The sequence below is a fragment of the Gadus chalcogrammus genome, chromosome 18 (genome assembly GCF_026213295.1).
Source record: "Gadus chalcogrammus isolate NIFS_2021 chromosome 18, NIFS_Gcha_1.0, whole genome shotgun sequence".
NCBI lineage: Eukaryota > Metazoa > Chordata > Actinopteri > Gadiformes > Gadidae > Gadus > Gadus chalcogrammus.
Genome location: NC_079429.1, coordinates 10,931,905 through 10,953,335, shown reverse-complemented (window position 1 = coordinate 10,953,335; position 21,431 = coordinate 10,931,905). Strand labels below are relative to the sequence as shown.

At 47.8% G+C, this 21,431-nt stretch overlaps 3 protein-coding genes across 4 annotated transcripts in view; 1 reads left to right on the top strand and 2 right to left on the bottom strand.

Moving 5' to 3' along the window:
• ep300a (E1A binding protein p300 a) overlaps positions 1 to 8,968 on the top strand; it is a 33,749-nt gene extending 24,781 nt beyond the window's left edge. The window contains exons 29-31 of the mRNA XM_056576367.1: positions 273 to 434; positions 662 to 943; positions 1,824 to 8,968. Coding sequence (XP_056432342.1) covers positions 273 to 434; positions 662 to 943; positions 1,824 to 5,093 — 3,714 coding nt within the window. The 3' untranslated portion in view covers positions 5,094 to 8,968. The remainder of the gene's footprint in view (positions 1 to 272; positions 435 to 661; positions 944 to 1,823) is intronic.
• Positions 8,969 to 10,682: 1,714 nt separating this feature from the next.
• cbx7b (chromobox homolog 7b) lies at positions 10,683 to 14,432 on the bottom strand. Its single transcript, XM_056576597.1, has 6 exons — positions 14,068 to 14,432; positions 12,948 to 12,991; positions 12,684 to 12,749; positions 12,375 to 12,441; positions 11,734 to 12,097; positions 10,683 to 10,913 (listed from the first exon to the last, which is right to left on the bottom strand). The coding sequence occupies exons 1-6, from the start codon at positions 14,134 to 14,136 to the stop codon at positions 10,702 to 10,704; spliced, it is 822 nt and encodes a 273-aa protein (XP_056432572.1). The 5' UTR covers positions 14,137 to 14,432; the 3' UTR covers positions 10,683 to 10,701.
• Positions 14,433 to 14,613: 181 nt separating this feature from the next.
• josd1 (Josephin domain containing 1) lies at positions 14,614 to 21,298 on the bottom strand. 2 transcript variants are annotated; one of them, XM_056576596.1, is made up of 5 exons: positions 21,135 to 21,298; positions 19,593 to 20,602; positions 19,138 to 19,266; positions 16,965 to 17,159; positions 14,614 to 16,513 (listed from the first exon to the last, which is right to left on the bottom strand). In XM_056576596.1, the coding sequence occupies exons 2-5, from the start codon at positions 20,063 to 20,065 to the stop codon at positions 16,402 to 16,404; spliced, it is 909 nt and encodes a 302-aa protein (XP_056432571.1). In that variant the 5' UTR covers positions 20,066 to 20,602; positions 21,135 to 21,298; the 3' UTR covers positions 14,614 to 16,401. The 2 variants fall into 2 exon arrangements, with proteins under 2 accessions (XP_056432571.1, XP_056432569.1); XM_056576594.1 differs by having other exon boundaries at positions 19,593 to 20,575.
• Between the last annotated feature and the right edge of the window lie 133 nt (positions 21,299 to 21,431).

The following is a 21,431-nucleotide window of genomic DNA, read 5'->3' as shown; positions in this document are numbered from 1 at the left end:
CATTAATGTTCTGAAATGCATAGGACTGTAGTCAAATGGATCTGAAATCCCCTGATTTTACACGGAAATGGATTCAATTTTAGAGATTAGATTAGAGTATTGTGGTGTACAGCCAATATTGATCAAATGGAACGCATTGTGTTGAAGTCCACAGTCCACCTGAGCATTAAGGAGATGTATCTAAAGTGACTCACTGGGTCCCTTCGGCTAAAACAATACTAGCTCTACCCATAGCTTGACCGTCCCTCGTCTTCTCTCTCTCCCCCCCCCAGGCCGCTAAAGGAGACAGTAAAAACGCTAAGAAGAAGAACAACAAGAAGACAAGTAAAAACAAGAGCAGCCTGAGCCGGACCAATAAGAAGAAGCCGGGCATGCCCAACGTCTCCAACGACCTATCACAGAAGCTCTACGCCACCATGGAGAAACACAAAGAGGTACGGGGAGAGCGCTCAGGCCTCGTGGAGCACTGCTCTGCTCATTAAACATAATCATGTCAAATACAAATAGGAATACCACTTTTGGTGGGCAGGATAGTCTAGTAGTTAGTGTTGGCTTCTCAGCCAAGAGGTTCTGGGTTCGAACCCAAATGTTCTTGAGCAAGAACTCCCCCGTCACCCTTTCGTTTGCCCTCCTTTGCCCCCCCCCCCCCCCCCCCCCCCAGGTGTTCTTTGTGATCAGGCTCATTGCGGCGCCCATGGCCAACACCCTACCGCCCATCACGGACCCCGACGGGCTGATGGCGTGCGACCTGATGGACGGCCGCGACGCCTTCCTCACACTGGCCCGCGACAAGCACCTGGAGTTCAGCTCGCTGCGCCGCTCGCTCTGGAGCTCCATGTGCATGCTGGTGGAGCTGCACAACCAGAGCCAGGACCGTTTCGTGTACACCTGCAACGAGTGCAAGCACCACGTGGAGACGCGCTACCACTGCACCGTGTGCGAGGTGAGACGCCGCCGGGTCCCCCCCACGCCGGGACGTCCTCCCGCCGGGTCCCCCCCACGCCGGGACGTCCTCCCGCCGGGTCCCCCCCACGCCGGGACGTCCTCCCGCCGGGTCCCCCCGCTCCGCCTTTTGGGGGGTTGCCGAGGAGTGATGATGTTTTCAGGGTTTTTTTATGGTGTCGGTCTCCGTTCCGAGATGTTTTAATTAGTGCTGTCAAGCGATTAAAATATGTAATCGCGATTAATCACATTAATGTCATAGTTAACTCCCGATTAATCACTTTTTTTTTTTCTATGCTAAATATCCCTTGATTTCTTTGTCCCATTAATTGTTCTCATTTTAATGCTCTTATCAACATGGAGAAGTGCATCGGCTTGCCTTGTGCAAATGTTTTTTTATTGATAACAACATTGGCATATACTGATCAAAACAGGACGATACAAAGAAAGCCTATAGTGCAAGTAAACAATGAACATACAAACATACTGCCTTGAACATAGCAGTCAGTATACTGCTTCTTTGTTTTGAGCCAAAGAAAAAATAGTAAATTGCGCTAATCGCACGATAAAAAAATTAACGCCTTTAAAATTGGTTTGCGTTAACGCCGTTAATAACGCGTTTAACTGACGGCACTAGTTTTAATTGATTACACATTAGGAACCATAAACAATAGTGGAGGGAGATTAGAAACAAGTGTCAGCTCTTTAATGCACTGTAGGGGAGTCACTTTTTAATGCACTGTAGGGGAGCTTTCCATCGTGTGGTGAGCGTAACATAGAAGCCGATCCGTGGCTGAGTATTCAGTGTGCTGTGCAGACCACTGGGCTCTGCCTGGGTACATCCCTGACCGACCCCACTCTCTCGCTCTCTCACCCCCCAGGACTACGACCTGTGCATCGCCTGCTACGCCACGACGACCCACAAGCACAAGATGGAGAAGCTGGGCCTGGGCCTGGACGACGAGAGCAGCAACGCGGCCGCCGCCGCCACCCAGAACCCCGGGGACTCGCGGCGCCTGAGCATCCAGCGCTGCATCCAGTCGCTGGTGCACGCCTGCCAGTGCCGCAACGCCAACTGCTCGCTGCCGTCCTGCCAGAAGATGAAGCGCGTGGTGCAGCACACCAAGGCCTGCAAGAAGAAGACCAACAGCGGCTGCCCCATCTGCAAGCAGCTGATCGCCCTGTGCTGCTTCCACGCCAAGCACTGCCAGGAGAACAAGTGTCCCGTCCCCTTCTGCCTGAACATCAAGCACAAGCTGCGGCAGCAGCAGCTGCAGCACCGGCTGCAGCAGGCCCAGATGCTGCGGCGCAGGATGGCCAGCATGCAGAGGGTGGGCCAGGCCCCCATGGGAGTAACCCCCGGGGGCCTGCCCTCCCCGGGGCCCAACAACAACGGTGCCACGGGCCCCAGCACCCCGACGTCTGTGGGGCCGCAGCCACCCACGCCGCAGACCCCTACCCAGGGCAATATGCCCCAGCAGCAGGGCATGGGCGGCATGGGCAGCCCCGGACCCCACCAACCGCAGCTCCAGCAGCTGCAGCAGCAGCAGCAGCAGCAGCAGCAGCAGCAAGGCGGAGGCATGACGCCAGGACACCACATGCACCAGTTCTCCCCAATGGGTGGAGGAGGTGGAGGGGTGATGATGGGCTCCCCCCAGCCGCAGATGGTTCCCCAGATGCAGCAGCAGCAGCAGCAGCCCCCCAACGTCCAGCAGCTCCAGCAGCAGCAGCAGCACCCGGGGGGCCTGCCCCCGTACACGCCCAGACCCCCAGGAGCCTCGCCACTCCACCCGTCCCTGGGGAAGCCCGGCATGGGACCTGCCACGCCGCCGCAGCAACAAGCCGTCCCAGGACAGGGCCCGATGCCCGGGCAGGGCCCACAGCAAGGGCCCCCCCTGGCGGCGGTTGAGACGGCCTTGAAGATCCAGAGGCTAGCGGAGACCCAGAGGCAGATGGCCCAGGCCCAGGCCCAGATCCTCCAGAGGCAGGGCCAGGTGGGCATGATGCCCCCCCACCCCCACCACCAGAACCCCCAGGCGCAGATGGGCATGCAGCTCCAAGGAGGTGGGATGGTGGGGCTGCAGGGCATGCCCCCCCAGGCCCAGGGCGGGGCCAGCAGGACTATGTTAGACCCCCAGCAGCCTGGCCTGATGGCAGGCATGCAGCAGGGAGGGCCCCAGGGTCAGCTCCCGCCCCAGGTCCAGCAGCAGCTGCAGCAGGCCCAGCAGGCCGCCGGGGGCCCGCTGCCTCCCGCCAACCAGCAGTGGGGCGCCGGGGGTCCCGGCATGACCCCCCAGCAGAGGCCCGGCATGATGCCTCACATGACCCCTCAGCTCGCCCAGCAACAACAACAACAGCAACAACAACAGGGGCAGTTGCCACAGCAGCAGGCAGGAAACCGGGGCTTGATGCAGCTGATCGGGGGTCCGGGCGGGGCGGCAGGGGCGGCTGCAGCCATGGCGGGTGCGGCGGGGTCGGGGAACCTCCCCCAGGCGGCGCTGCAGGACCTGCTGCGGACGCTGCGCTCCCCCAGCTCCCCGCTGCAGCAGCAGCAGGTGCTCAACATCCTGAGGGCCAACCCCGTGCTCATGGCCGCCTTCATCAAGCAGAGGGCCGCCCGCTACCAGGGCGGGGCCGGGAGGGGGGGCCCCCCTCCTCCGCAGGGCGGCCCCGGTGGAGTGAGGTTCGCCGGCCCGGCGGGGGGCCTACCCCCCGGTGCCGGAGGCGTAGGGGGCCCCGGGCCCGGCCAGATGGCCCCCATGCAGCAGCAGGGCGGCCAGCCGGGGATGACCATGGCCCAGGGTGGAGCCGGAGGGAACATGCCCACCATGGCTCAGCTCCAACAGCTGCAGCAGCAGCAGCAGCAACAACAACAACAACAACAGCGACCGATGTTGCCTGGCAACCTTCAGCAGCAACAACAAATGGCTGCGTTGCAGCAGCAGCAGCAACAACAACAGCAACAGCAGCAACAACAGCAGCAACAACAACAACAACAACAACAACAACAACAACAGGGTAGCATTCAACCAGGACAGCAAGGCAACATGTCCACCATGAATCCCAAGTATAGAGAGATGTTGAGAAGACACTTGCAACAACAGCAGCAACAGCAACAACAGCAACAACAACAACAACAACAGATGGCCAACCACGGGCAGTTCCAGCAGCCTCAGGGGCTCCAGCAACAAGCCCGCATGCAGCCTGGGCAGGGTCAGCCGGGCATGGCCCCTGGCTCCCAGCCCCAGCCGGGCGGTGGCGGAGGCCCCCAACAGGGAGGGCCCCAGCAGGGTGGGCCAGGCCAGCAGGGCTATGCAGGCCATACCTCTATGTCCCCGCAGGTGGCTGCGGCGTTACAGCAGAGGCTCCAACAGCAGCAACAGCTGCAACAACAGCAGCAGCAGCAGCAGCAGCAACATCAACAGCAGCAACAACAACAACAGCAACAACAGCAGCAGCAGCAGCAGAACTCACTGTCTGGGCTGCAGGGTCCAGATGGAGGGGCCGGCGGAGGTCCAGGGGGTCCCCAGTTGCAGCCCGGCCCAGGGCAGGGTCCCCCCCAGGGGGGCGGTGGGCCCCAGCAGGCCATGCTCCAACAGGTGTACAACCAGCGGCTCCTGCAACAGCAGCAGCAGCAGCACCTGGGCGGGGGCTCCCCGGCGCCGCACAGCGGCCCCATGAGCCCCCAGCAGCAGATGGCCCAGTCGCCCCACCCCCACCTCCAGGCGGGCGGCTCGCTGGGCAGCCAGGTGCGGTCGCCGCAGCCCTCGCCGCGGCCCCAGTCGCAGCCGCCCCGCTCCAGCCCCTCGCCCCGCACGCAGCCCGGCGCCCAGCCCCCGCCCTCCCCCCACCGCATCTCGCCCCAGACCCAGACGGGCTCCCCGCACCACGGCCACCTGGGGCAGCACCACATGGCCCCGCCCCCGCCCCACCCCCCCACGGCGGAGCAGCAGTACAACGCCGACCAGAGCGCCATCCTCTCCCAGCTCAGCGGGATGGCCGCCATGCACGCCGCCCCGCCCCCGCAGCTGGACATGCTGGGCGGCAGTAACAATAACAACAACAATAATAACAATAACAACAACAATAGCAGCAACAGCAACCAGGAGCTGGGATCGAACATTAACCACAATAGCTTAGACATGATTTAGCCAAGGCTCCGGACAGACCCGCCCTCCCCTCTGCTGATGCTCTGACCCCGCCTCCCACCCCGCTCCCCCGCTCTCTCTCCCGTACCGGCGAGGAGGAACTGCGTGAAATGTCGGGACGATGTCTTTTGGGGGGGTTTTAAGCTTTTTATTTTTTATTTAAATATTTTTCTGATGTATAAATAAAAAGAAACTGAAAACTTCCTTCCTATGGGAGATGCAACATAAATCTTTAGAAGTCAATAAATGATTAAATTAAGAAGCGATGGTAAGTTATAGTTGTTAATATATATATATATATTTTTGCCAATTGTGTACAAAAAATGGTGGAAGCTGTGGTATTTTGGGTTTGAGCTATTTCTTCCTTAGTCTAAGACACAATATTTTTGGGGACTGAGAATTTTTTTATGGATATTTTTAAGATTTTAAATGTGGCAAAAAAATACCTAAAAGCGAGTTGATACAATGTACATTTTTCTGGTTTTTCCTTTTGGTTTCGTTTCTCCTCCAGTAACTCAGTCATGATTGTATCTGTTTTGCAGAGAATTGTATTTTTTAATTTCCAACTTCTCCGTAATCCTTTTATTTTTTAAGCGCTCTGGTTTTTGTTTTCTTTTGGTTTGTAACACATATCTTCCCTTCCAGGATTCAGACGGTGTTTTTGCAGCGGCTGCTTCTATAATCACATTCTCTTGTTATTATTACAATCTGTTTTCATTAACGGCTTTGCGCGTCCAAACCGTTTTCCTCGTTTCAAGTTTTCCACAATGGCAGTTGTAAGGGGATTAGAGAGCTAAAGGAAACGTTGTTGTGGAGGGATGGGGGCGGGGTATGGACCCCCCCCCCAGGTGTCATGTCAGCCGGAAAGCAATGATGTGAGGTGGTCCTTGGAGCCAATTCCCCACCCCATATGCACCTTCCTCTCTCCTTTCTCCTTTTGAATGTGCACTGCCTCTTAATTACCCCTCCCTCTTGCCCCGCCCACTGGCCCACCCCCCTTTCCCTGAAACGATGGCCAGCTGAATTGGTGTTTTTTTATTTGCAAATTGGAGGCTTATGGAACGGTTTTATGTATGTGTGTATGTATATACATACTTTATATATATATATATACATATGTGTACATATATATATACATATACTTTAATGAACAGAGGAAGATGGAAAAGAGTTGGGCTTCAGAGAAGGTCCATTTCGGCTGCGAAAATCCTTTCTGCGTTTCGATGGCGGCTTCTCTGAAGTCTCTAACAATCGTTCAAGTAGTGTTCTCCGCTTCTCCCCGTTTCCCCTCTTCTCGACCACCCCGCGAAAAATAAGGTTCTATTTAATGTTATTACTGTACAAAGAAAATGGATGGACTTAAATACTGTTTTTTCTTTTTGTATTAAAAATGAAAATCATACAAAAATTATGAGCTGTACAGACTTTTAGATTGAGCGAGCTGGGGAATTGTTCCCTGCTTGTTTTTTTTTTTTTTTTTTTTCATTCTCTGTATAATAACTTGAAGTACTCCTGAGCCACTGTACAGTATTGCGACTTTTCTTTTTTTAGAGGTACAGTATAGGGTGTAATCAGTCAATGAGAACCAACGCGCCTTTTCAACGTGTATTTTTGACAAACCTTTAGGGGATGGGAAGGGAAGTGGGTTCCTTGTAACAAGTTAAAAGTATCTTTCAAGACAAGACTCCCCAGACATGAAACACAACATGCACAAAATAAATATACAAAACCTGGGGGAGGGCTGGATCAGACTGGGCTGGAGCATTATCTAAATTTGGTCATTTAGCTTTTAATGGAGACAAGTGAAGACAATATATACAGGCTCAATATTTTTCTGAGGCCTAGCTTGCTGCGGGGTGGGGGGGGGTACAGTAACAGGTGGCAATATATCATGAGACTTATTTTATAAAACACAAGGAAACAAAGTACTCTTTGTCTTTTATATATAGATATATTATTTAATTTTATTTTTTTGGAAATAAAACTTGAATCTACAGGAATTATTAGATAACGCCGTGGTTTTGTTTTGTATTGAAGACGTTCTAAAGTGATGCAAAATGACACTGCGAGCTGTTTGCTCTAGGGGGGTGGGAGGGGATCTGGAGAATTATCATGCCACGCTTTTTGGTTATTTTTCTCTGAAGAAATGTTTAATGTACATGACCTATAGATGTAAACATACTGAATCACTGTACAAACTGATGGCAACTGAACAAATATATTGTTTTTATCATTTCTTCTTTGAAAAGAGACTGGAAGTAAAACTATTTAAATATTTGTTGTGTATTTAAATGGAACCTTTTTGACCACTCTTTTGTTTTTGTTTTTTCGAAGAAAAAAATGGTGCTTGCTGAGAAAAAAGCAAAATTAAATAACTGTTGCTCCATTTTTCAATAGTTTCCTTTTTTTTAAGTTATCCTGGTGGTCTGAATTTTTTTGCCAATAAATTAATTGTACAATAAAGTATGTTTGTACCATTGGGGAAAAATACCTTATTGTGGTGCTGTCCTTAATATGTATTACCAATTTGTATCAGGTATATTCATCAAAATACTACTTTCGATCATTATTTTATTCGGGATGAAAACATGCGGAAGGGGTGGGCGTAATGTTAAACCAATATAATTATCACTGTTGCCCCTCCCTTATCAAATACGGGAACGACGACAAGCATGTTTTGAATTTGGCTTGATCAAATGAAATCCCATTGCGCCTGTGGTTTTGGACTAGTGACCTGTTTGACTTGGACCAACTTTATACGTCGGTCCAAATCAATTATGTCATGGGGAAGTAATCATCTATTAAAAGCAATTCCACATTGTTTTTAAATTACCCGTTTTATACCAAAAGGTGTGATATTGTTTTGCCCTTCCAAGGCTTATGTGTCAATCACCTCTGAGCTTACACTCCCATGTGTCGTGCCCCTCTAGGGTAGACTTTGTAATGGCTGATCAACATCACAACTCATGGTCAAATAGGTAAACTAAAATATACAGGCTGCCATTTCGTCCTCATATTGTTGTTGTACCCATGGCAAGATTTCCACCAGCATCCTCTGGATAAACATTGAACATTAACAGTAAACCTTAAATATGTTGTCTATTCTGAATGTTAATGATAATTGAATGATACTTTATCCCCCTCAACATTTACTTGAACTGAAAGCCTTAGGATGTTTAGGATGCATCAGGGACCACAGTACCATAGCGTTATTAAACATGTGACATTTATTTTTCTTTTAGTATTACAATAAGAATAGCACACTCACTATTCACTTCATAGTCCAGAGCCAGTCATGTGCAGGTTGACTACATCACAGATAAAGTGCAACAAGGTTCTTTCGCTAGCATTGGATGAAAGCAGCACAAGCAACGGTATTAAGTCATATCAAATCAAGGTGCTTTTTGTTTTTTCGTTTGTTACTCTAATGGTAGCTTGGAGATTATTAAATCTATAAAAACTATTCCTCTCTTAGTTCTCGTTCACGTGACGACCAGGTGTCTATCTTCAGGACGGACATATTACATTCAGGTCAATGTAGAAAAATAATCACAAAAAAATACTTTGCTTTCATCCAATCTCTTTCATCCTTCTTGTAACAATCGGCACAGGGTCATGTGGTCAATACTGGGGGTACCTTTTGGCATGTGAAGTATGAATACATGCTATTATTCAGCAGACGCTTTTATAGTGCGACTTAATTTGTGAGTTTTTGCGAGTTAATTTGTTGATGTCATTGAAGGACAACATCTTGATTTTTCAACTTGGACCCTATCGTCACATCGTTTAGGGTTTAAGTTACTAATGCGGACCAAACATAGCAGGGGCAATATGGAAAGGATCCCTAACTATTTTCTGTACCTTTCATGTATCTTTCTACTGATCCAGTCTGTCTGTTACTGTGTCTTACCTTACTTACTAAGTCTCGCTCAAGGAGAAGTCTCTGAAGAGCTCTCCACTTGTTTCAGAAATAGTTTGCATTAGTCACAGAAAAATCAAGAAGTTATCCTTTAAAGGCGTAACGTGTAAGATTAGCTAGCAGTCAAACTGGTCCTCCACACAATGTGGGGCAGCATATTGCCAGAAAGTTGTGGTGGCCACTCCTATTGGAAGAAACAAGGAATTGCACCAATGCGCAGAATCAATAGTGCATTTTGGTGCTGTTATCTAAAAAAAAACAAGTAACTAAATACGATGATAATATGATAAGGTAAGAATACGCACTATGGGTAGCACTACTTCTTCATCCGCTCATGTTGGACTGAGGGCAGACTGGACACTACAGTAACTAGTGTCCTGAAAAGAAGTTATTCTTCATCAGGTACAAAATGGTACTACCATACGATACGGCAGGTACTAGCTGCCAACTTAAGTACATTTCTCTTACACAATAGATGTCTCTGACATAAGGTCAGAACTGCAAATTCTTTACATTCTGGTGATCATGTAATTAATTGTTGACTGTTTTAAAATGTTATTCTTAAACATTACACTTTTAAGGAACAGGTAGCTTATTTTGGGAGGATCTTCCTTGACCCCTACTGCAGTCAGTTTTGGGGTTTGCATCTAGATCTCTTTGTGTGTGTGTGCGTGTGTGTCTGTATGTTCAGTGTGTTGTGCGGGGGTGTAGCCCTAAATCTGCTCCACAGACATACAAAGGCCATGATGAAGAGGTGTGAAGACATTTCTTGTGGTTTCCTAGTCATCGAGGGTTTGGCTCACCACCTTCTGAGCCATCGCCTTTGGATCCAGATATATAAACAACCGGCCACCATGCCAATCGCAGAGCCCCAAGGGAAATTCCACCATGGTGCCCATCACAGAATCAGCTCCCATCATCACCACCACAGCAAGTCATCCCATCTTGGGCCAGATGGACAGGGAAGAGAAGGGAAGCTCTCAGGTTTAGTGCGATGGCCTCTGTTTGTGTGAAACTTGGTCAAAGTCCTTTTGAAGCACACGATTGTATTGGAAAACACTGAACAGAAAAAAGTCCATCTGTGTGAAAGAGCTTCACGGGGTGCGTGTATGAATTCAGTGCAAGTGCCTAAGCCTCTCAAGGTATAGTTTGGCTTGCCTTTCCTTGCGTTGTTCTGGATTATATTCGTAACACGAGACATCAAACGCCGCCATCGTAGGGTTTTCAAAGTTGGCCTAGGGATACAGGGTAAACACGGACTATCGTATATCAGTACATTGATACGGCGGACTAGGGGGCAGGCATGCATTGCGACGGCTGCACCATCATCCAAAGGAATCTGAAACTCATACGAGAACACCACAGGTGATACGCGTCAACCACTCATGGATATTAGTGTGACTTGTGTGCGAGTACGCACGCGAGTGCACGGACGGATGCTACTCCCGGATTACTAGTTAGCGTCTACACAACCTACAATACGGTATCGGGTGAACAGAGCGGCCAGAGGGTAAGAGACAGGAGGGGGCCACTACCCAGGAATCCTACAAGGGGGATGAGGAGCAGGAGGGAGAGAGAAATCGGAGAGCCGGAATGAACGGATAAAAGTGGTTTGCCTCTGCCAGCCCCACGCCCCCCCCCCACCCCACCCCCCACCCCTACCCATCCCAGCAACTCCTTCCGCGGAGGGGTTCAGAACTCCAGGCCCCAGGCCCTGAAGAAGCCCTTGGCCACCAGGGCCTCTCGGAACGTGACCGTCAGGGAGTTGATGGTGACGTCGGTGACGGTCACCTCCCCCGGGCCGCACGACACCTGACCCGGCGTCCAATCAGAAGACTTCTTGGACCCGCTGTTGACCTGCTTCTCTTTTGGGCCGATGGCTGAGCTCCAACCTCTGTCTTGTCCTGTTTGGATGGGGGGGGGGGAAGAGAGAGAGAGAGAGAGAGAGAGAGAGAGAGAGAGAGAGAGAGAGAGAGAGAGAGAGAGAGAGAGAGAGAGAGAGAGAGAGAGAGAGAGAATGTGCCATCAGAGCGGTGGCCAGAGAAAAGGAGAAGAGAGAGACAAAGGTAGGGTTTGCAGTGAGCCAGTGATTGCATCAAGCCTTCCATGTGTTGGCTGTGATTGAGTTACTTTCGACTGACCTGGATATCTTATCTTGCTTTGAAATGCTTACTAATGGACAAATAGGAGGCCGCTGTCTGCAGTATTCAGCCTGAATATGAGCCTGGATCAAAATCATCTTATTTTGGAAAAAATGGTACAGCTACAAAGAGATAACTTTCTTTCTTTCTATCCATCCATCCATAAATGTACACATTTGATATAACAATTGGAAATTTAAAATGTTTAAAGGGGAACAAATTTTTACAAAATATTATTACAAACATTTTCTTTAAATAGAAATTAATACTTTATATTTGCATGCATGCCAAAACCTTCTGTAACTATTTTAGTTTGTACCATATATCTCTAAACGTCAAGTGCAAAGGCGTGCGAATATATCATTATCATCATTGTACATGATGTCATAACATGCATCTATCACTGCCCTACACACGTTTGACTACATGATCTAGAAAGTGAGCTATCTTTATCTTTCTATTAATGCTCATCCGCCAATTTCTCAATGAGCCACACTACTCGGATATCTGCTTGAAGATAAAAGCAAAGCAGGAAGTAGAACTGGCTAAAGAGGATCTGAGTGGATCTGAGTGGCATACTTACCCTTCAAAAGGTTTCCGTTCTTCTCGGCCATCGTCTTTCTGTGGATCTTATTTTTCTCCTCCTCTAACTCAATGTCTTCCTCTACTTGCCTTTCATCTTCCTCCTCCACCTCATCTTCCTCCTCCTCCTCCTCCTCTTCGTCATCTCCATCCCCCCAGACCTCGCTGCTGGGGGTCAGAGAGCTTGACCTCTGTGGATCACTCGTCTGATGGGCCAGCCGCGGGCGAAGCATCCGTCTGCAGGGGTCGTACTCCTGGTCCTCCGCCCCGGGATCCAGGGAGCCGGTCAGGGAGAGACGCAGGCGAGACTGAGGCTTCTCTGGGGCCTTGTGGGCGCTCCGGAGGTCCATTGTGTAGATGGTGTTCTGTCGGATGATGCAGTGGCGCGGAGACAGAGAGAGGAACAGTGAGTCCAATGAGTAATAACCATGAATCTGGTTGTGTTTGTCTCCTAAACGTTAGGAGGAGGCTTGTCATAGTTGAGTATTGACTAGGTCTCCTGTCTGCGAGAAAACATATCAACAGGACATATGCAATGACACCCTTGGACAAATATAAGTATAATAATTGGATTGATGATGCATGATTATACGCATGGACATTAAACATGCATGAAGTTGAATCAGTGATGGGTCTATTTACCTCGAGTAGCAGTCTCTTCACCTTTGACACTTTCCTCTTGTGTCCCACAACTCGATCCCTCTGCTCTCTAAAATAAAACAATAAACTCCTGAAGACAACAACATAGGGTACTAATAGCCTAACCTAACATGTCATGTTGCTTAGTGTTGCCAAATGGCACCTGTTGTGTTCTTAATAGAGTTGAAAAAACACAGCAATAACTCTTTGTGATAACATTTTGTCTGAAAATACAGATGTGGGCTTTCCTCAGGAAATGACACCCTTGGACAGTTTTCTTCCATCGGTCCAACAGCACATGTTTCTGCTCACTTCTCTTGGAACGCCTGCAGTAGGCGTTGGTCCAGAATGTGCTGTTCTGGTTCCCATGTGGAGTACCTGCAGGTCAACCAATGAGAGCAAAGCATGAGACACACCTTATTTTTTTCAAGAATTCCTTCGCTTGAATGGTTGAGATAGTCTATCATTTGATTCACTGGATGTCGTCCTTAATATTTTTATCAAGGAGCCTCGTGTGTGTGTGTGTGTGTGTGTGTGTGTGTGTGTGTGTGTGTGTGTGTGTGTCTTTATACTCACTTTGGAGGCCATCCTTTCCATTTCAGAAGATACTCCACATTGCCCTGTTAGAAATAAAGTGTGGAATGTACATGAATATTAAGAACACACCACAATTATATTGTCCGATGTACTCATTCTGAATGTATGGTGCTGATGCCTGTATGTTAACTTCTTCTGTTTAGGTTTTTGTCTGTGTTCACAATTTCCATGATGTTCATTATTTAGTCTAACAGTAGGCTACCACAAGTGCTAGAATCCCCATTAAAATGAATCCTTAAATGTGTTTTGATTATTATCAATTACCAGCTCAAACACTCATTTCATTCAATTTCATCATCAAGCAAATGACATCTAGTGTTGTGGGTGACAGCGTCTACTTTAAAGTCAAAGGTGATATTTGTTCGCGTAAATTGACGTCACTGTTTACGGCGCTTGCAGGATTTCACCTGACAGAGCGCGCGGGCTCACGTCGCTCACCCCGACACTCTCTCCCCGACACTCTCTCCCCGCCACGGGAATGTTCCAGAACATTCCAGAAACATGCATAACGGAAAGTGCGTTGTAGTTCTTATTCTCCTGTTCAGGAAATGAATCGTGATCTAGCGTACATATTCGCACAAGAGATTTGTGCGCGCTTCCAAACCGTTTTATGTACATCCTTGGGCTATTATTTTTGATAGTGTACCGTTATATTCTCCATGTGTGTCTTTCAATAATATAAAAATATCATTCCGCCATTGGCTGATAACTATCCAACTAACAATTCACAGTTTCTGGTTTTATTAGGTTATTTCACTGGCGAGTTTATGGGGGTAAATAAGAATAGAGGATTACAACTAATTGCCTAAGCATTAAACAATATACAAGCGGCTTCTTAATACTTTATTTTTGTAGATAAATAAATAAGTAAATAACAGGTTATTTAAAGGGATACCCTCCGTTCCCCGCCCACTTCACTGTAGCCCACATTGAGGATGAGTAACCAGGTTGGTGCAGCTGGATAGCCCTTCATTCTCTTCCTTACATCGCAATAGTGTTGCAATCATTTTCATCAAACGTTAGCAACGTCCCGTTTACAGCACTAAGATGATGGTTCAAATTAGGCCTTCAATATATATTTATATATTTAATAAAATACCTTCTTTACTCTTTTCTTGAGGATCGACTCCACAGCGAACACTTGCTCTCCAATCGCTGACAACTCCATCTCCCTGACGCGGCACACGCGGCTAAAAAGTGGCGCCTTTTTCCGTCACAAAGTATCCAAACTGTTTATGACCGTACACTCCACCGCGCACCACGCTTTACCAACGCGGCTCCTAGCCTCTACCTTCTGCCGACCACTCACTCCCCGCTTCGCTCAACGATCTCTGACCGTTTTCCTGACACTTCAAAGGCCCGAGGATTCCGCTGTACTTCCTCGTCCTGGATCTCTCCGCACGTCGTCCAGTGACTTTACAAATCTGCGACACATCTGCACACTGCTTCTCGGCGCGTCCACGTGCCATTACCAGACGCGCGCCCTTTAAGCGCGCTCCAGGTCGCTTTGGCAACGCAGCGACGATGATGGAGCTCAGCTGGCATTCGCCTGTCACATTATAGTATGATTTTGAGGAGCCGCAGTACAATAAAACACGTTTTACCTTGAATTCAATGAATAATCACTATTTCTTAACAGAAAATACAACAAAACTCGCACTGCCAGATATTCATAAAGTGCCATTATAAGATTTTTTTTATTTCTGTGAAAAGGAAAGAAAGGGGAAACAGACATAATGAAAACAGACTCTCGAACCAATGATTGAGGAGGAATGTCATAGCCAACATTAAACACACTTATATCTGTAACACTTAGTGTAATGATATGAGCCTGCTGCTCAGTTGGACATTGTAACCTCAAAACGTATAAATGGTATTAATCATCACATTTCTGACCAAAATAAAGTTTCTTCCAAAGAAAAATCTGATGGCCACAAAATATCCCAGCTTTTGATTGCATCACACTTAAACAACCTTGATATAATATAAAATAAATTGTAGTACTTGAAAATGCCCTTTTTTTAGGGTTAGGATTTGGTAATGAAACTAAACCGTTCCATTTTGAGATAAACATACGTTATTTACGATGTAAACAAGTTAAGGCCAATATCATCATTGAAAGAACACATACCGTGTGTACATGAATAACATTTCCTCTTAAGACAATGCTTCTATGATCACAGCCGGCATCAAGGCAAATCTGTCTCCAACTATCCAAAAACACACTAAACTTTCACTTCAAACTTCCTCTTTCCAAAGTCATTATCTTTCAGAACTTGAATATTATCCTTCAGGACTTGTAGGATATCAAGATAGTTCTCAATGTGGTACCTAAACCCACATTTCCTCTCTATAAAAAACGACGACTTCCCTTCTGGCAGCGTGACACACATCGAAACCCAACCACGACACATCTGCACGACACTAACATCAACACGTATTTGGAGCAACGTTCTCCTGTACTTAACTCACCATTAATGACACTTTTCTTATTTTTCTGGGTGTAAAACATCTAGGACTCTAGACCTATGGGGCTTCAAAAGGGCTGCTGGGCTCAGTTCGAGCTGACCCCAGCATCTCACAAGAACAGACAATCATCCACAAGATGGGAGTGTCTTTTGGCCCAGGGTGTTGCATTGCCTTGTTGCCATAAAAAACAAAAGAAAACTGGAAACATTTGCATTAAAACACCCCGTTGTGTGGGCAGTCTCTGTACTGACTGGTGCAGGAAGGTGCGATACAATGTACTGGGCGAGGGTGGGCGAACGAGGATGTCGAAAGGTAGCGGGAGAGAGAACGAGGCGACAGGCAGGAGTCAAGAAGGACATGGTTCTGCTAAAGGGAGAGTGAGAGTGAGAGACAGAGACAGAGAGAGAGAGAAAACCACAGAGTGAGGGACTCAAAGAAGACACATAGGTGTGGTCGAAAGCTTGAAGATCAGACAGATGGCTTCATTGGACATACAGCTTGAGTTCCAGCACTTTGGGAAGCTGTACGATGTACAAAATAAATCAAAACCGACATTTAAAAATAGTCAGTATATAGATATATATATAAAAAAAACATAGCAATACCAGATATTGAAATAATACGCTTATAAATTTGACTTGTGTTACAAATATGTGATTCTTAGTGATCTCCCTGTAGGTAGGTAGGTAGGTAGGTATGTCTTTATAAAGATTTGAGTAAGGTTTGAATGTAGGCATTCGCTTCCTTCATTGTTTTGGGTGTCATTGATTCCAAGAGTCCAGAAATGGAACTGTAACCCAAAACAAAACCAAACAAACCAAAACCAGAAGCAGGAGAAATATCGTCTGCGCCGTTGTGCATCTTTTTGATTGGCTCTGCACAACCCTTGCTTCCTCTTCATCGAAAGCTGTGATTGGCCCGTTCGGCCTGTCCTGAACACCAGCGTGAGATAGGATTGGCCGCTTCACTCTGCTCCACTGTTGTGGGACATCCAGGTCTGGTGTGACTCCACTTCCTCCGAGACGACCAATAGCAGCTCACAGTTTTTCCCACGCAGCTGGTGGCGCAGGAACTTCCTGTCCCGTTGAACAAAGAGGAAAGTGAAGAGGAAAGAGCACAGTGGCGATAAGCGAGAATACGGTCTGGCTGCTTCTTTAAAGTCCCGTCCAACGTCAACAAAGACGGAGCCGGCCGTCTGGGGGCCTCGGTACGTACACCGGCAACTCCATTTCCTGCCGCTACAAAACCTGGGACCCTCCCAGTGTGAACGCCGGCTGGTGGTTCCACCCTTTAGGTACTCTACAGCGTTCAAAGGCTGACCACAACACAAGCGTGACCCATGTTTGGTCCTCATCTCAATGAAAACATAGCGACACAGTGGTCTATTACACATCTGTTATAAGTATCCCGCACATAATAGCTAGCTGCATATTGCAAAATAAAGTTGTTTTGCTTCTCAACTAGCTTAATATATTTTAAAGGACAGTTTCTAAATGAGTCAGTCAGACTGACACACACACACTATACCTGAGCTCATCCGCGCTGCCGATGGGGTGGGGGCCACGCAGCTTGGAGTCCAGGTTGTAGTAGACTCCGCCCACCTCCCGCACGCCAATCCAGTGCTGGCGTTTGAGCGGCAGCCGCAGCGGGCCCCAGCGCAGGTTAGACGGCACGTTGAGGATGTAGCCCGTCACGTTGGCCACCGCGATGCTGCCCACGTCCCTGCACAACAACGGGGAGCAGAAAATCTGTTCAGCTTCCAGGAGACTAGGTTCGTAATCCATTGCCGAAACCGGTCAGGGTGCATCCTAGAACTGGATGTGTTGTGTCTTCTATACAGGCAAAGTCACTACTTCAAAGCTAACGATCTAAAAAAAATCCTAAATCAGGGATGCACTGATATCACATGTCTTGGTGAATACCTTTAATCCAATACGGATATTGGTAGATATTATATTTCCCCCTATGGTGCCATCAACCCTGGTAATGAGAAAGCTGAATGGCAAGCTCTGACTAGATAATCAATGCTGGAGGCATAACCTGTTTAAACCGTTTTATTTCGGTGTGACCTTGAAAGGGATGAGCCACCGCCTGTTCCCATGCGTCCATTTCTCTTCCCCCCCACACCCCCTGACACAATTATTGCCAATAATCTGTCAACCATCCGGCATACGTATTAAAGCTGCACTGCATACCCAGTCATGTGGTTGTCGATGATTACGAGGCGTCTGCATACAAAGTTTACTCAATATATTGATGTCCCAAGGTATTGAAGGTAACGTACATGTGACAATCAATGGGGCTCACGGCGCATCAAACAGACCGTGTGATTACCACCGGTTGACCACTGATGCAATAGAAATGTAAGCACTTATGATGGAGAACATGGCAAATACCAACATTTTGATGGGGAGACTTATGCCAGGTCTGTGTCCAGGTCTAACTATCTATAATCCAACCCTTTGAACACTTTAAAAACAAGATATGGGCCATTGTTTACACACTGAGTCCATGACTCTGTGCTGATAATGATGAACCTAGATTAGGTGCCTATTGTGTCTCTGTCACAGAGAGCTGAGTGAGTTGAGTAATTGGTCTCTGCTGATTGTCGCTCACAATCAGAAATACATCTTCCTGTTTCATTGTTCTCAGCCAATCAAGACTTAAGACAGCTTGTTTGTGGTGGAAGTAAAGAACCAGGAAATAAAAGGAAATAAGAGGATAAAACGATTTTTATACAGAAGAAGTGCTTACCTATAAACTCAAGTAGTTCTAATACTATTATTATTTTTTACCTAAGCTCTATAATTCTCACTACATAGTTGACCCATACCTCTTCACAATCATTTAAATGTAGGGACTGACCATGTGTTATAATGCACATTGCACAAAACACTGAAATAAAAACGGTAAAAATCCTTTCAAAACAGTTGTTTTAAATTATTTAGACAATCTTCCTATTTTCTTATCTTAGTGATGTTAATTCCTTCCTGAACTGAAATGCTTTTAATGATGTTGTTTCCCATCACGTATACAAACGTCAGCTGATTTATGATGTAATCATCAGTTGGCAGTTGAAAGTGAAAACACCATACAATAAAAAAAACATCAACAGTGGTGATTTCTAAACAATCATTCCAGATGTCCTCACTCAGTGGAAAGCATTTTGTTGGTTCCCCCACAAAACCTGACAAAGCCTTTTGCAGTTGTTGTTTTTCAGAACAAGAAAAAAAACATGAGCAAAATAAGCGATACACAAGCAGCTGTTCCTCAGAACCTGTTCTCTTTTCCTTCACAGCGAACAGAGACCAAAATAGCTCTCATGGAAAAAGGGAAAATGTTGACTTGATTGACTCAAGTAAAGATGTCTCTACGAAACAAAGGGCCAAGGGCACTCACGGTTACCGTTTTCTATTAGCTCATTAATATTATTTTATTCAAAGCATTACACCGTTTATTTAGATGAAGCTCATGGAAAGCAGGTAAGGCCTCCTTATGCGTGGATGACTACAGTGATCAATGTTTATTTTGGGTGTGGAACAACCTTAGACAAGAGACTACCCTGTCCCAACACATGTTCAATGTTGACGTGTCTGAAAGCTAAATGTTTAACTTGACTAAACAAGAAGGTTAGGAGTTTGGATTAACCCTAGTAATGAAAAACGATCATTTCTGAGCGACTGCTTGGACCCTGCCATACCTTCTCTTGTCCCACCACACCGCCTCGAACCCGCGCGTCTGCAGGGCAGCCATGATGACGTTGACGTCATAGTTTCCATTTCCCAGCATGCTCTTCTTGTGCGGCGTCACCAGAGTGCTGGGAGAGAGTCTGCACGGATGCAAGTAAAACAGAAGAAGACAGCGACATTAAATAACACACAGTCATGAAAATGCCTCAAAACGAGTGAGAACAAGAGAAAGGGAGCGAGAGGAAGAAAACGATGGGGAGAGAGGGAGAGAGAAAGAGAAAGTAGACATCCAGGTGAATGTTAATACAGGCCAAACTCAATATAGCTGACGATGTTACTACTAGTAATGAGAGTGTACGAGGGAGAAAGCAAATGGAACAGAGGAAGGACACGAAAACAAACAGCTTCTGGTCGGGATCGGCATTGAGCCTCAAAGACGGCCGACCACGGTGAGCTCCCCCCTCACCTCTGGCTGATCTCCTGCAGCGCGTCGCGGCTGAACGCTGTGCCGTCCTGGAAGACGTTGTTGAGCGCGTGCAGGGCGCACAGCTCCCGCCGCTGCTTCTCGTGGTAGATGACAACGGCGGCGGGCGGCGGCGGCGGCGGGGCCGGGGGGTCGCCAGTGAGCGCCGCCGACGGCGTGAGCGACGAGGATGAGGAAGAGGATAGATCTGGCTGTTGGGAGTCCTTGGGATCTCTACTGCTCCTCCTCCTCGTCCTCCTCTCCGCGTCTCCTCCTCCTCCTCCTCCTCGTCCTACTCCACCACCAACTCCTCCTCCCCCCCTCGACCCCCCCAGCATCCCCTCTCCTCCACCTGACCCAGGTGTGGTGGCGTTTGTTTTCTGCTTGCTGACCTTCCAGGGCATACAGCCCAGGTCCTGAAGCCCCCCCCGGCCCCTGCACTTCCACTCACTGGCCGAATAGGGAGCGCTGCCCATCTCTGGTTCCACCCACCGGCCGCCCGGCAGCCACCTTCACCCCCACTGCACCGCCCTCACAACCACCCCGCGAACATCCATGCTGATGCTGCTGCTGCTGCTGCCTTTCTAACAATTGCCATGGTAACTTCAAGCCACGACAATTTGGGGTTAGGCGGGGATGGGGCTGCGCTATTAGAGCACACCTGGTGGTGGTCCTCAAAAAGTATGCGTGTGTCTCTAGAAAGGTAAAGGTTATGGTTATAATTTTTTGAAGACAAAAGCTGGGTTTTTTTTATTCGGCGTCGGTGGTTGGCGTAACCTCAAAAGCTTAACCGACCAAAGAAGCAGGGTTTTTTCACAGCAATTGTAATCCTGTCAAACTTGACGGACGAGCAGACAATCGTCCAAGTCATGCTCACTCCACCATAGAACACCTTTGAGTTGATCTCTGTGTTCCGCTTCTTCTATCGCCAGCGTGTGTCGACAGCTCTTTCTGTTCCACAGGGCAACCACCAGGAAAGAGAACCGCTGGAACAGAGAGAGAGAGAGAGAGAACTAGTCACACACACAAACACACAGACAGAGAGAGAGAGAGAGAGAGAGAGAGAGGGAGGGAGGGAGAGAGTGAGAGAGATGCTGATGCTGAAAGAGGTGGTTTGAAAACAGCTGAGAGAAGGACAGAAAAAGATACGGGTGGGGGGCCTGGTCTTATTGATGTCAATGACTAAGCAAGGTAACAGCATTAAAGCTACCTCGGTGGCTTCACAGCCTGCTACTTCAATCAGCTTAGACAAACGTGAGGAAGGTAAACATATTCTGCTCTGCTCTCTGATTGGACACCCGTAGCTTGTTTGGCAGCTGGCTGTTTTAACAGCGCCTCAACCAACAATTCAAATTTAGAATTAAGGAATCCTTTGGGGTAAACGAACCTGTATGTTCTTCAACGCACAAGTAACCATACAATTTCAAGAAAGTAACCAAAAATCGTCCGTGCCTTCTCGGTTCTTCGTTGGGGACCCTACGTGACACTAGTCTGATAGCGTAATAAACCAGTCGCGATCAACGTTTATTTTCCTGAGCCACTTACCTCCCCTCTTGTGAGATATTACGGTTGCTAAACTGGCACAATCCGTTTAACCGGTAATGGTATATCCTCTTTTCCTGGGGTTGGTCAGTTCTTTGTCTCTGCCACTTTTCCGTGTAGCACTCTCTAGTCTCCCTCAACACGGACATGCGCACATCGCCATTGGCTTGATGTTTGCTGTCATAGCCTGCGTCAGTACGAAGTGCGTACTGTAGTCCCTCCCCAGGGACTGCGAAACCCTAGATTTTAATTTTTCTTCATCTCAAATGTGGCGTGAAAAAGGTATTCTTCACGCCACAA

Coding starts and splice junctions, on each gene's coding strand:
- cbx7b (XM_056576597.1), bottom strand. CDS start 14,136: ATGGAGTTGTCAGCGATTGGAGAGCAAGTGTTCGCTGTGGAGTCGATC. Junction 12,442..12,683: donor CTGCAGGCGTTCCAAGAGAA/GTGAGCAGAAAC, acceptor GTTTTATTTTAG/AGAGCAGAGGGATCGAGTTG. Junction 12,098..12,374: donor TGAAGAGACTGCTACTCGAG/GTAAATAGACCC, acceptor ATCATCCGACAG/AACACCATCTACACAATGGA.
- josd1 (XM_056576596.1), bottom strand. CDS start 20,065: ATGGGCAGCGCTCCCTATTCGGCCAGTGAGTGGAAGTGCAGGGGCCGG. Junction 19,267..19,592: donor CTGCAGGAGATCAGCCAGAG/GTGAGGGGGGAG, acceptor GCATCCGTGCAG/ACTCTCTCCCAGCACTCTGG. Junction 17,160..19,137: donor GTGTGGTGGGACAAGAGAAG/GTATGGCAGGGT, acceptor GTTGTTGTGCAG/GGACGTGGGCAGCATCGCGG.